At 45.7% G+C, this 13,514-nt stretch overlaps 1 protein-coding gene across 32 annotated transcripts in view; it reads left to right on the top strand.

The window, feature by feature from the left end:
* Window positions 1–13,514, top strand: part of LOC102368354 (CUGBP Elav-like family member 4) — an 840,681-nt gene that overhangs the window by 722,530 nt on the left and 104,637 nt on the right. For 24 of the 32 annotated variants that reach the window (XM_006022468.1, XM_025202787.1, XM_025202776.1 and 21 more), the window contains 2 exons: window positions 4,154–4,282; window positions 11,892–11,971. In XM_006022468.1, the coding sequence (XP_006022530.1) occupies window positions 4,154–4,282; window positions 11,892–11,971 (209 nt within the window). The remainder of the gene's footprint in view (window positions 1–4,153; window positions 4,283–11,891; window positions 11,972–13,514) is intronic. The other 8 variants (XM_025202782.1, XM_025202772.1, XM_025202762.1 and 5 more) reach the window with 1 other exon arrangement.

The following is a 13,514-nucleotide window of genomic DNA, read 5'->3' as shown; positions in this document are numbered from 1 at the left end:
TCTTTCCCTTATTATTACCTAGCAAGGCTCTTACTCACCAGTCTTGAATGCAAAGAGCAAACATGGTATTTTATTAAAAGCACTCCTATGAACCAAGGGTAAGTAAAAATGACTCATTTGCCAGATGGTTGTATGATCCTGATGATTACTGAGGCAGCGGTGGCAAATAAATTGCTACTTTAAGAGTCCAGGATACCAATTTTTCAAAAGTGATTGTGAATACTCAATGGTGAAGCCACCTCTGCAGGTCCTGATTGGCAGGGACGCCTTCTGGAAATCAGCCCCCCATTTAGGTGTCTCAGATTGAGCTCCTAAAATCACTACTCACTTGGTTTAAATCTTTGCCGTGCTGCCCTATGCAACTGAGTAAGTGGTTTCAGACCATTTCCTAATTGTCAGGTGGCCATTGGTAGACAACTCGCAAGACCCCAGTCCCAGCTCTCACGGTAACTCACATTTTGTGAACAGACTTCCCTGATAAGGTGAGGCCTGGCTGTGTCATGGTGACCGAGAGCAAAATGGGAGTGAAAGTGCAAATAAATGGTTCGTTTAACATATCTCAATTTAAGCTTTGCATCGTAGCAGCTGTACACGAGATCTTTTACAGGACGTTTTCATATTGGCCAATGGACGAGGGCAGACAGTTATACTCATATAAAATGCACTTGTCAATACACAGTTTATTATCTAGGTAACCAGCATAAGCTCAAGTGGCAGAAGTGCTGTCTTGTGATTTAAGCTGCCTCTGCCCTGAGAGGGTTTGCTGGTTGGGTACAGCTATATTCAGATGTTTATGAAATAAAATGGTTTCCAATTAGCCACAGACTGTGTACGTTGAAGGAAGTAGCTAGGTCTATCGGGGTAGGGATAGGGAGAGGGTCGATTTTGCTAGAAGTGAATCCCTCTCACTCACCCATTAGTTTGGAAATATTACTTTATTATGTGCTCCATCCATCACTGACCAAGGGAGATGCTGAAAGCTACTCCAACTCAGGAGCATTTGGGACACTTCTTTACCCTTGCAGGATGAAATTACTTGATTCATAAATCGTTAGGGACTGGAAGGGACCTTGAAGATCATTGTTTAAAATTCATTTAAAATTCCTTTAAAAGCAGTAGAAATAAAGCATTGGAAACTACAGAGTGGGGAAGATCCTGCAAAGGCCCTTTAAGTTCTTGTCCCCATGGCTCATAGTCAAGTTGGTTAGGTCAGTCATCGAAGGTCATTCATTTTACTTATACATCCCTCTTGGCAATGCCCAGTACTTTAGCTGCTTCCTCTGAGGTAGGAAAAAAGAAACCAAGGATCACAGGCCTGGGTCATGATGTCCAGTCATGGACCCATAGAAAAGTAGGACAGGCAGGGCCTTCAGGAGGTCATCGCGACCCAAAAGTGGGTCACAAGAATATATAAAAGGATCACGAGCAAATTTTAAAAAGGGATCAACAGCCTTTAAAAATGGATTTGACTTTGGGGGCACTGGGTCAGGACTGCCCACTGATGTTTACAAATGGTCCTGGTGTAAAAAAAATTGAAAACCATTGATCTAGTCCAGCCGCTGGCTCAAGGCAGCATCACATCTGCTTTAGCCAAAGAAATGTCCGTCCAGCCTGTATTTCTAGTGATGGAGATGCCTGCTTTCACTTGCAATCATCTCATATCAACCTTTTTTATAAACCAATTAAGCTCCGTCTTAAATCCGGTTAGCGTTTTTGCTCCCTCTCCTCCTTATGGGAAGCGGTTCCCAAACTTCACTCCTCTCCTGTCTAGAAACCCTCCGGTCATTGCTGGGGTCTTCCCTCCGTTTGAAGCGGGGTGGCACACCCTTTGCAAATTAAGGACTGACCATTTTAGCACTCGCTTTTCAACTGAAGATGGCATAAAAGGCAGTACCTCCTCCTGATCTAGCCATCGCAGCATGTCCTATAGTCTCATGCGGGGTTTGGAGGATTGCGATCCACTCCTGAGATCTGCTGCAGGAAGCAATTAGCTTCCCTTAAGTTTACAAGCTCATTTCCCAGTTTACAGAGGCACCTTGGGTGCGCGAATCTCGAACGCACCACAGTTTAAGCGAAACGGCTTGCCTAAATTACCACTTTCTCCAGGAGTAACGCCGTTGTAAATCTCCCACTTAGTCAGCCGGTAAAGGGTGGTTGTCAACTGGCGTCCTGCTCCGGTCTGAGTTAACGTGTGTTTAATATTAAAAGGGAGTGGGGGGGGGAATCTGGAGTATTTATTTATTTATTTATTTACATGCATTTATTCAAATTGGTTACATCTGTTTCGTAAACTGTGCTGGAAAGGGGGGGGGAACCTCTCGTGGCTCACACATATTTACATAGTGTTTAATGAATGATAAATAAGACATTTATGAATCATGTGTCAATGGCCTGTTTGCACACAGGATGTAAACGATGTAAATGTCTCGCGTCTTTCTCATGCCATCAGACAGCCTAGTGCCACCACCCGGGATGCTCCGAGCGGGGAGCTATTCCAACAGCCTGAGAAATTACTCATTATTGCCCATTGAAGTCTTCCTGGTGACTTCAATAGACATCTCTTTGGACTCTGTTTTTGGTTGCTTTGTGAAGATTTGCTCCTTTTAGGCTGAAGTTTTCTGTATTTGGCACATGCCCAGCAGTGAAAACAGTGCTCATCATTAAAAAGATGACATCTACCAACTGTGGTATTTGAGATGCTGTGTGATCTCGAGTCACTTGAAGTAGGACCTACCCATATTATCTCAGATACGAGTGATGGCAAATATCACTTTTAAATGATGCCCACTTTATATTTGGAAGAGGACGTAGATGTGCTTTTTATAAATAAATAAATGCACACACACATATAGAGGTATGTATGTATGCATACAATTATATAAATATGATATAAATTATATATATTATATAATATATATAATATATATATATTTCATGTATAATATTATATATACATATAATGTGTATATATATACATTATATAAATATGAAATCTTTAAAATATCAATATATATAGCATAAAAAGAAACACATATGTATGATATGTGTATGTTTATTATATATGTGTGTGTGTTTATGATATATATAATATGCATATTATATATATATATAATATATAATATACATATCCATACACACACGTATATGTATATGTGTATGCATACGTACACACACTCTTCCAAACACAAAGTGGGCATAATTTAAATGTGATGTTTAATATACAATAAAAGTGATATATAGTATGTATGTGTTTGTCTATATATATTCATAATATGAATGAGAGCATTTATATATATGTTTATAAGATAAAATCTTCATTTACAGGCTGTGGCTTCCATTACATTTAATTACTTCCCCCAGTGCTCTAACTCAAAGAACAATTCAAAATAGAGACAGCTTCCTTTAAACTCAATTAATTCTCCTGAAGCTATATGGGAAAGTAGTGGCTACTAAACTAGAGTACTTCCTATCTGAAGGTCATTTCTAAATGCCATCCTTGTCTCTGCTCCCTCTGGATGGCAGCCTGGAATATTGCCAGTGTTTTATTTCCTGGATTTGTTTGCAAAGATTAAGCAAAGAGAACTGATTCATGAGACTTAGGATATGAATTTTCAGAGTTGACTACAGGTCAAGTGCTCTTCCACCTATTAAACATCCAAGTGGACTTTGGTGCCTAAGTATGACTCTGTTCCACCCTGTTCAAGTCCTACAAGTCCTTTAGTGCATCTGCTTTTGCAACACAATCACTGTCCCCTTAAGAGTGAGTCACCAAAAAGCAGCGAGAAGAGGAAAACCAAACCCACCTTTTGCATTGACGGTTTTCAAGAACTCAAGCAGGGTGCAATAGAGTTGTATGTAGGCACCTGCACCCACTTATGCACCCAATAGATGCAACAAAATTTGACCCCAAGTCATTTTAAGTCTCCCAGTATTTTATTGCCCAACTTGAGATGTCTTAAAGTAGCCTGATTCTCAGGTACTTTCTGAAAACCAGGCTCTGGCAAAGTGTTTTGAGTTGGGCACTCGCCGCTTTGGAAAATGCATTCCCTTGGCAGAATATCCCGGTGGTCTCTTTCTTTTGCGTGTTGTTGGAGCCGTTTTGGCTTTCAGACTCCTCCTGAAATATGGTAAGCATCTCTTTATTTTGTTCCAGAAGACAGAAAACTCTTTGTGGGCATGCTCAACAAGCAGCAGTCAGAGGACGACGTGCGCAGGCTATTCGAGGCATTCGGGAACATTGAGGAATGCACAATCCTTCGGGGCCCTGACGGCAACAGCAAAGGTAAGTTGGTTCCCTGGTGCACTTCCCCTCAAACCAGACTCAACACAAAATGTGCATATTATTCCCCATTACAACAGGGTAACTCCTTGGCAGAACAGTGTTGCCCATTGGGTAGGGCCAAGCTTTCCAAAAAGGGCTCTTCCTTTGTGGGCCAATATCTCTGGTGGTTTGAATAGGTAACGCTCCACTGAAGTCCTTGCAAACCAGCAGAGTTTGACCCCACAAACAGGACAAGCGTGCATAGAAATAAGTAGCTAATTGTATTTGCAGACTCATGCCTGCAAGTGGTATAGCTCTAAACTAGTTTCGCCACAATCTTAACAAAATCACGTATACCTTTCCCCATCTTCAGCCACTTCCAAGTCCCATCTGATCCCTAATTGGCTTCATATTATTTGTAATATAATAATGTTCCCATCTTTCTACATGTGGTGCAGACACAGAGATAGTTTTTGCCTCTAGGAGCTTGCAGTCTAGCACCGGCAGGAACACAAGACAAAGTCATGCATTAGGTCAGCGGTACAGCAGGTCTTTACCCAGGTCTCTCTTCGCTTCTCTCTCAACCCCAATGCCCAAATTCCTCTTCCTTTATTATCTTACATAATACTCTGCTTTGGCCACTAGATTTCATACTCAATTCTACACGAATTAATCTTTTTGGAGGCTGCTTCTGTGCCCAGGGAAAGCAGTCAATGGGAGTTTGGACTTTCCAGTTGAAGGTATAAGCAAAAGTCCTACCCAAAACCCAAAAGAAAAGCAGTTCTTGAAATACATTCAGCACAGTGGGTTAAAAAAATGCCAATTCTTTTTCATGGAAAACTTGTTTTTACAGACTATTAGCCCTAATTTCATAAAGAAATCCAAAATCAGATTCTTTTTTCTGTTTTTTTGGTTTAAAAATTAGTTTTGAAAACCCCAACTCTAACCCAGAGAAATTGGAGGTTTACATTTTGGGGGAGTGGAAGGTCTAAATAAATAAATATATAATAAATAAATTTATTAAATTAAATAATTATTTATATTAAATAAATAATATATAAATAATTCATCCATTAAGCCAGCAATGGGTCAGCCATAATTAGTTCAGCTAAGCTGGGAACTCAGATTTCTCAACTAACTCCCAGTACTGTGCTTGTCCTAATGAAACGGGCTAAGATCTTCCCCATCCTACAAAACTGGCTAAAGTTTTGGAGGAGAAAGAGAAGGAAAAGACTCATCTTGCAGTTGCTCCCAAAAGAATTCAGGCGACACCCAAGCAAGCCAGATGCTCATGGCAGGGTAAAACAAAAGCGTTGGCAAAAAATACGTGCGTTCCTGAACAATGCAAAAACCCACATTAAAAATAGGATTCGGTGCTGGCAAGAGAGACCAGTACTCACGCAAGTGCTGGTTTGCCTGTACCTATACTCAATACATTTGTGCAACTGCCAAGTAACAAGCGCACAGGAATGATGGCGTGTGCACCTATTGCACTGTGATTGAAGCATCACACCCAGTTGGTTCGCATTTGTCATCTCCAATTTCGGTGTTGCTATCTCACTTTCGACATGCCAGTATTTAAAATGAGGACAGCAGTATCATCACATTGATTACCCAGTAATTGGCCCTTTTGTAATTGCTACCTCGACAATTAGAGCTGGGGGAGTTCTGTCTTCGGAGGATGACACAGCAACAGTGTCTGAACTCGACTTTTCCAGCTGATATCAGGGTCATTTTCCCAGCCATTTCCTAGACAAAGTATCTTCAATTTAAATAGGAAGCCTTCCTCTCTTGACAGTAAAATATGTCCATTAAATATTGATCTGCGTATAATATATCATCAAATGTGCTGTCATGTGCAGCACCGAAGAAGGTACAAGTCCTGCTGATGCAGTTCATATGTCACCGGATATTTTGACATGTGACAACATCAACTGGCATATTTCTGCAAAATGGAGGTGGAAGGATCTAACCGCAGTGATACATTTGCGAAAGACGCTGATATGCCATAAAGTCACTTCCAGCCAATAAAGCTTCTTCACGCTTACACAGACATCAGCTGGAGACCGCGCTCTGCAACCGCGGGGGCAAAGCACGGAGTCTCGTCTGCGCTGCAAAATTTGGTGGCCAGAGGCTGACCTTGGTTGCCTGAGGTTTGCATGCATTCACTTGCCAGCCTCCCTGGCTAGGTACAGGCATTCAGAAAGCCTGGGGCAGAATTGGTCTAAATTACGCAGCTTGCTGTAAGGGTCATCGTGTTGATGGGTAGCGAACCGAACACACATTTGCTCTGTGGTGGGGTGGCGGGGTGCAAATCTTAGACCGGGTTCCAACATTTTTAAACCAGAAGCCCGAACTTCTGTTCTGTTATCAGTTTAGACCTTTTTTTGTGTGTTGAACTTCTGCCATGGTTATACTGGTAAAATTGCAAAGTCTGTACCTGCCCCAGTGGCCAGCATCCAGCTGCCAACAGACCCCAGCGTGTCTGGCAAACTCCTACAGTAGGGCAGCATCTGCAGCCGTAAGCCCTGAGCTCCTATCCCCGTTGCACCCTGGTTTTTGCTGGCTTTTACTCACAGTGAGGGTGCACAGCACCAGCAAAAGCCACCGAGCATGTGCATGCTCAGGGGACACACCAACAGTGGCAGCTTTAAGCCCAGAAAAGGCATGGGGAGGAAACGTCCTAGGGAGCCTGTGTCTGCTACCCAATACACTCTGTTCTGGGAGCAATGGGCAAGGACAGTTTAGTACCAAGGTCAGAAATGTAGGGAATAAACTGGGAGACAGCAGTCACGGGGACTAGAAGGTGTGGGTTATTCCATAGTAGAGGTCCTCCCCTCCACCCCATCGTGGCTTTTCTCCAGGTCACCAAAGTCACATCTGGACTCAACCTACCTCTGTCACCAAGACTCCTGACAGCAGCCGGCAGCCAGAGTGCACGTATGCCCAATTGCTCATGTGTTTCAGGAGGCTTCCCATGTCTCCCTTGCAGCAGCTTGGACCGCACAATGCTCTTTCCTGCCCAGGGCAGGGGGTCGGACTCGATGACCTGCAGAAGTCCCTTCTGACCCTAACATCTGTGAATCTATGAATATGAAGTGCAGTCTGGGAATGAGCCCTGGCAGCTGTTTGGTGGCATGAAAGTGTCCTTCCATGCCTTCAAACAGCTCGTGGGCAGCAGCAGAGAGGAGGTAACTGATGGGGAGGGCTTTGCCACCTTGCCCTGTGGCTCTGCCCCAGAGAAGGGCTTCGAGTGGGCAGCTCTTTGCAGCGCAGACCGGATGCTACCTTGACCTCCGCTGATGTTAGTGGGAGCCTCTTTGCTGGGGACCTGGTTCTTGCTCCCGTCACAGCTTTCCCATCGTCCCGCATGGTGCCTCGCCGCTCTCTTGTAATCCCTGTGCAAGTGTCAGCCTGACGGTGGCTTGAAAAGAAAACACGTGCACGTGGGGGCCTGCATCGTGACACGGGTTGTTCTGATCTTTCGCCGCCACATTGTGTGAGCTGGGCAGGCTTCCTTAATTACAACTTCATCTCTTCGAGGCTGGGATTCATTCCGATCCTTTCGCTGACCCATCTGTTTGATCCTGCTGTTTCTCTGTGTGCCTTTAAAGTGAGTCAAATGAATGTAGTGCTGATGAAAGGCTCTGCACTGACATCCCCCTGAACAGGGGCAGTCCGGATAGAGACGAGAGCAGAAATGTTTCCTACTCACCTCCCTGCCAAAAGCCTCCCAGAAAGGAGCATTTTCTAGGAGTCAAGAAGAGAGAAACAAAACCTGAGTCTAACTTTCCTTGCAATGTTTTGTGTCAGAAGTTGCCTCGTCTTTAGCTAGCTGTTTTATTAAGGGAGCAGGAGCGGCGGTGGACTCAAGTGATGCTTGACAGGGGTGAAATGCTCCATTCGTTGGGAAAAAGTCAGCTGGGATGAAGGAAAGCAAGAAATTCATGTGTCTTTCTATGCCCACCCAAAGTTGTAGAGAATAAAACCTTAAGCACGAAGAGTTTGAGATGCAATAATAGCAAAGGTATTAACTGCGGACATCTGTGAACACCCAGTTTCAAGGCGAAGAGGAAGGTCAGACCTGAAATTCTCATTCACTCTGATTCCCTCTCTCTCTTTCTCTCTTTTTTTTTCTCCCACGATGTCATTATAAGCTTGAATCTGAGTGGCAGCTCCATATTGCTAACCAGTTTAATTATTAGTGCTGGCAGGCTGCTGTCTCGGGCTTGCTTTTTGCAGAGCAGTTGAAGATCAATACGGTGCCTTGATGGAGTTAATATTCCCCATTTCCATTTGCTGGTGCTATTTACTGAAAATGTGAGGCTCCCGATGCTCCCCCCCTCACTCGCACGTGCAGAGCGGTCAGCCGACGGGCTCGCTGAGCTTCGTATCTCGTGAGACAGTCAGATGTGGGGGGACCGACCACCAGCCCCCAAGTAGCCTGCTAGCACAATGGAGCACGTCTGCTAGAGACCAATGTAAGACAGCTCACCAGCAGAGCTAATCACGTCATTACGCAAGCATGGTATAGGAAGGAGGAAAGAAGAAAACACCCTTCTTCTGTAACCTCATATAGACTAGGATTTCAGCTGCATCTTCAGTAGGATACCACTGGAGATTGGACTAGATGTCTTCCTGAGGTCCCTTCCAACCTAAATTGTCTATTCTAGGAAGAGACTATATTTTTTAACCCATGTACATCTTCGTGCTAGACGAGGCCATTCTCATTTTAGCAGGGAACTAGCGGAGGTTGTTATTCCACTTTTCCCCACTATGGCAGCAGATCTCCCCCATCATGGTACCTGTCATGGGAAATGCTGCAAATACTATCTGTCTCATGCTCTCACACTGTGCTTTTGGCTCCCTTCCCATTTCTTATAGTCTTTTGGACAGTAAAAAGCAGATATTCAACTATTATGAATTTCTGTAACTCCACTGAAAACACTCTGAGCAGTTAAATTGTTCGGGGTGCCCTCCTTTGTGGGTACCCAGCTGGAAACACCTGGGAGACACCTGTTGATCTTCAGACCATGCACATTCACAACAGGATAAAGGCCTTGGCAGCGAACTCTGATTCCTATGAGAGTTAGACATCAAATCCAATGAGTCAAGTATCTGCATATGTCAGTGCCTAAATACCTTTAAAAGCTGGGAGGACTGGGAATACGATGTCAATATACCCTGAAAGGGAGTCCTTCTGGTGCTCTGGCAGCCCCAGGACCCCGAGCCCTCAAGCTCCTTTACGCGAGAGCTCAAAAAGGATGACCACAAAGCCCCTTCTGGCCTTCTAATCCATGAAGGAAGAAAGAGAAAATGTTTTGTGTCCCTCAGTCCTTAGGCCAGGATGGACAACTGCTTCTGTGCCTCATCCTGATTGGTTCTGAGGTTGCTACAGCTCTCGGCAAGGGAGCTCAGTCGTCTAGTGCAAGCCTAAAGGCTCATGTTCTCCATTGACCTGGTCCTGGCTTCCATCCCTGAAGAAGACCGAGATATAACTTTGCACACATGAGTTGTCCCACCAACTACATGCACAAGCAAGGATATTCATGGCAGCTAGGAGGCTGGAGGAGTAGGGTTCTAGCCATTGCCTTATAAAAGGACTTTTCGAAGTGTTAAATCCTAATCCTTGTCTCCCAGATCATCCCTGGACCATCGTGGATGCATCACGCTCACCCTGCCAGATCTGAGTTGGTTGCACTCTTGCAAAATCTAACAGTTTCAGGGGCTGGGAGCTGCCCCGGCATCCTGGGCGTTAAGCAGGATAGGGCCCATCTTCCCCATTTTTGTGCAGAGGAGAGCACTTCACCCTGCAAAACCAAGGAAGCCAAGACACAGCCAAAATCCTGCTCTATATGCAGTGGACGACGGGAGCTGGGAAGCTTTTGTATACTCCCTAATCAGCATCTTCTTTTTCAAGACAGAAAGTACAAAAGAATCTCAGCAAATAATTAAACACCCTAATTCTGGATTATCTCTGATTAATGAAGAGGAAGGCGCGGTATCTCAGGAGCCCTGGAATGCCGGTCTGCGATTATGTCATAATTGATCCTTATTGTTTCCAGCTGAAGTTTATCTATCTCATTTTCTCCTGATTGTCTCTTCTCCACTCCTTATAAATTAGATCCAACTATTAGCAACAATTGCTACACTTCCTCTGAAACATGGGGAGGCTTTGGGGGCCAAGTTGAAGGGCTCCCAACTATTTTTTTTTAAGGTTATTCAAAATATAAGGCTTTTTTAAGGTTCTTTAAAAAATATTATTTTTAATAATTTCCATTTTCAGTGCTCTGTCAGCATTATCCTCTTTTGCAAGCCACAGGGTAAAGGCTTTTGCTTAGTCTTATGTCCTGTCAAAGGAGAATTTAGCTGTAAAACAAGGGGATGAAAGTCCCCAACCTTTTCCAAAGAGCATGGGAGCGTAGTGCGGGCCAGTTTTACCCATAATGACAATAACTACAGCTATCTCTTCCCTACATTAGTGAGGTGAGAGTTTTCCAAAGGATTTATTCCCAAATAAAGTCTCTGTTTTCTAGTACCCGAAGCCTTTTCCCCCCTTCATTTCCACCATCAGCTCAGCAGCAGCACTATGGCTGAACAAAACCTTGTCACCCATTGAGTCTCTAGCTGTAACATGTACCCCAACGTCATGGCGAGTAGCTACAGCTTTGGGGACAGCATCACATCTAGGACCAGATGCAATCAGTCCAGCACAGTCACTCTGGCTATCTGAGTGTCTTCAAACAAGCTCACCAGTTATACCTGAAACCCAGGATAAAACAGCTATGAAAAGTGACCCCTTAGGCCACGTCCAGACAAGCGTGGCTATGTGGCAGCACAGACCCCTCTGCAATGCACATTCAGGCATTCCCCATACAAGTGGGGGTTTTGACCCCCGGAGATCCAGGGGTCAAAAAATCCTGTGCAGTATAAAAGTGGGATGGTGCACATGGAGGTGCCCAAAACCAGAGCCTGGCCAGCCAGAGCCACGCTCCAGTTGCCAGCCAGGCTCCAAGTTGCAGGAGCGACGAGGCTGCAGCTTCCCTGGTCCCCAGGACCCCAAATAAGACTTCTGGGGCCAACAACTGTGCTAGCCCCAGCCTCCCCTACCCCACCTGGGGTAACCTGCCACGTGCCAGAGGGTATGTGGCACAGTCATTCCCCCAAGATAACTAGCAGTGGCACAAGGTGTCCCACTGCTAGTTATTCTCAAGGAACCAAACGTCCGCGTTCATCTGGACACAGCTTTAATGTGCAATTATAATCCGCAGACATGTGTCGATTATGATGCAAGTCTATCACCGCCCACCGCTGCAGATACAGACCAGCTATTATCCTCGCTGCTTTTCCATCAGGAACTCCAAGTTTTGGTGTCTAGTGTTAGCCCAGGTGGCAGGCATCGCATAACTATCTCACTTCCCCGCCCCGCGCCTTGTTGAGCATGGAGTGCAAACTCCTCGAGATGCATGGGAGCACCACGTGGTCTGCAATGCATGGTTAGATACCCATAAAAAGGAACAGTGTCTGGGTTTTGAATAAAGCAGGGCTGGCCACAGTTAGACGGGTGCATGCCGCTCTCTTATCATCTCCTTTTTAAAACTCCTTCTCTTTCCTCCTCTTCTTCCTGCAGGGTGTGCGTTTGTGAAATATTCCTCACACGCGGAGGCCCAAGCAGCCATTAATGCCTTGCATGGCAGCCAGACAATGCCGGTGAGTAGTCCACTAATAAGGAAGAGTGCCTGGTGGGTTTGTTCAGCCCATGCTGTCCCCCGGTCAGATGGAGTGGCGAAGGGAGGAGGGGGGGAGATGATTTATTGGTACTTTGTGCCTCTTCTTCCAGGGAAGATGGATAGCAGCTCAGGCATGGGGGCCTCGGGTATGTTTTGCAAGTCAATGGAAAAGCCGGGGTGGCACTGACTGTTTCAGATGCACATGGGCCTGAGAAATACAATGTCCTGTGACCAGCAATGATAGTGTTTTGATTGTCTGTGAGAGAGAGACAGCCACAGATGTTATAAACACTGGGCCAAATTCATCCCTAAGGGAATTCCTCCAGTTTCACAGGAGTGGAGCAGGCCTGAGTTTTTCTTCCCCAAAGAAAACCTGTCTGGATGAGAGCAATAAGGTACAGTCTTTGCTTTTCAGTGGAGGACAGTATAGATGCACAGTAGACTTAACTGAGGGGCAAGCTGTACTCTGATTTACCCTCTCTGGACACCTCTACACGTGCACTTTGCTGCACATGAGACTGATTTATTGCACAGTAAAAACATCACCGTCTCCACGTGCACTGCAGTTCGTGCACCGTAGATTCATTTACTCTGGGGTAAGATAGTCATTGCAGGACTCCTGGCACGGCTTTACGAGCACTCGTGGTGCTCTGGCGAGGTGCCAGAGGACTGGAAAAGGGCCAATGTGGGAGGAAGGAGGATCCAGGAAACTACAGGCCAGTTAGTCTTACCTCAGTCCTGGGGAAGCTCTTTGAGAAAATTATCCAGGTGCACATCTGTGAGGGGCCGGCAGGGGAGATTATGCTTAGGGGCAACCAGCACGGGTTCATTTGAGGCAGGTCCTGTCAGACCAACTTGGTGGCCTCCTATGACCAGGTCACAAAAGCTTTGGACGCAGGGGTAGCAGTGGACGTAGTCTTCCTGGACTTTAGGAAGGCCTTCGACACTGTCTCTCCCCCATCCTCATTAAAAAATTAGGTGACTGTGGCATTGACACCTACACAGGCAGATGGGTCACTAACTGGCTGGAGGGCCGCACCCAGAGAGTGGTGGTGGGCGAGTCTTATTCGACCTGGAGGGCTGTGGGCAGTGGGTCCCCCAGGGCTCAGTCTCGGGCCCGCACTGTTCAACATCTTCATCAGCGACTTGGACGAGGGGGTGAAAAGCACCTTGTTCAAATTCACAGATGACACTAAGATGTGGGGGGAAGTGGGCACGCTAGGAGGGAGGAATAGGCTACAACTAGATCTAGACAGGTTACACGGGTGGGCGGATGAGAACAGGATGGGTTCAACACTGACAAGTGCAAGGTGCTGCACCTGGGGGGGAAGAACCAGCAGCAAACCTACAGGCTGGGGAACTCCCTTCTCATCAGCGCAGAGGCAGAAAAGGATCTTGGAGTCATTATTGATGCCACAATGAGCATGGCCCGACAGTGTGGGGACACGGTCAGGAAGGCCAACCACACCTTGTCCTGCATCCACAGATGCATCACAAGCAGGTCCAAGGAGGTGATCCTCCCC

This window comes from Alligator sinensis, unplaced genomic scaffold (genome assembly GCF_000455745.1).
Source record: "Alligator sinensis unplaced genomic scaffold, ASM45574v1 scaffold801_1, whole genome shotgun sequence".
Lineage (NCBI taxonomy): Eukaryota > Metazoa > Chordata > Crocodylia > Alligatoridae > Alligator > Alligator sinensis.
Note: the sequence above shows the minus strand (reverse complement) of the source record. Positions and strands in the feature narration are given on the sequence as shown.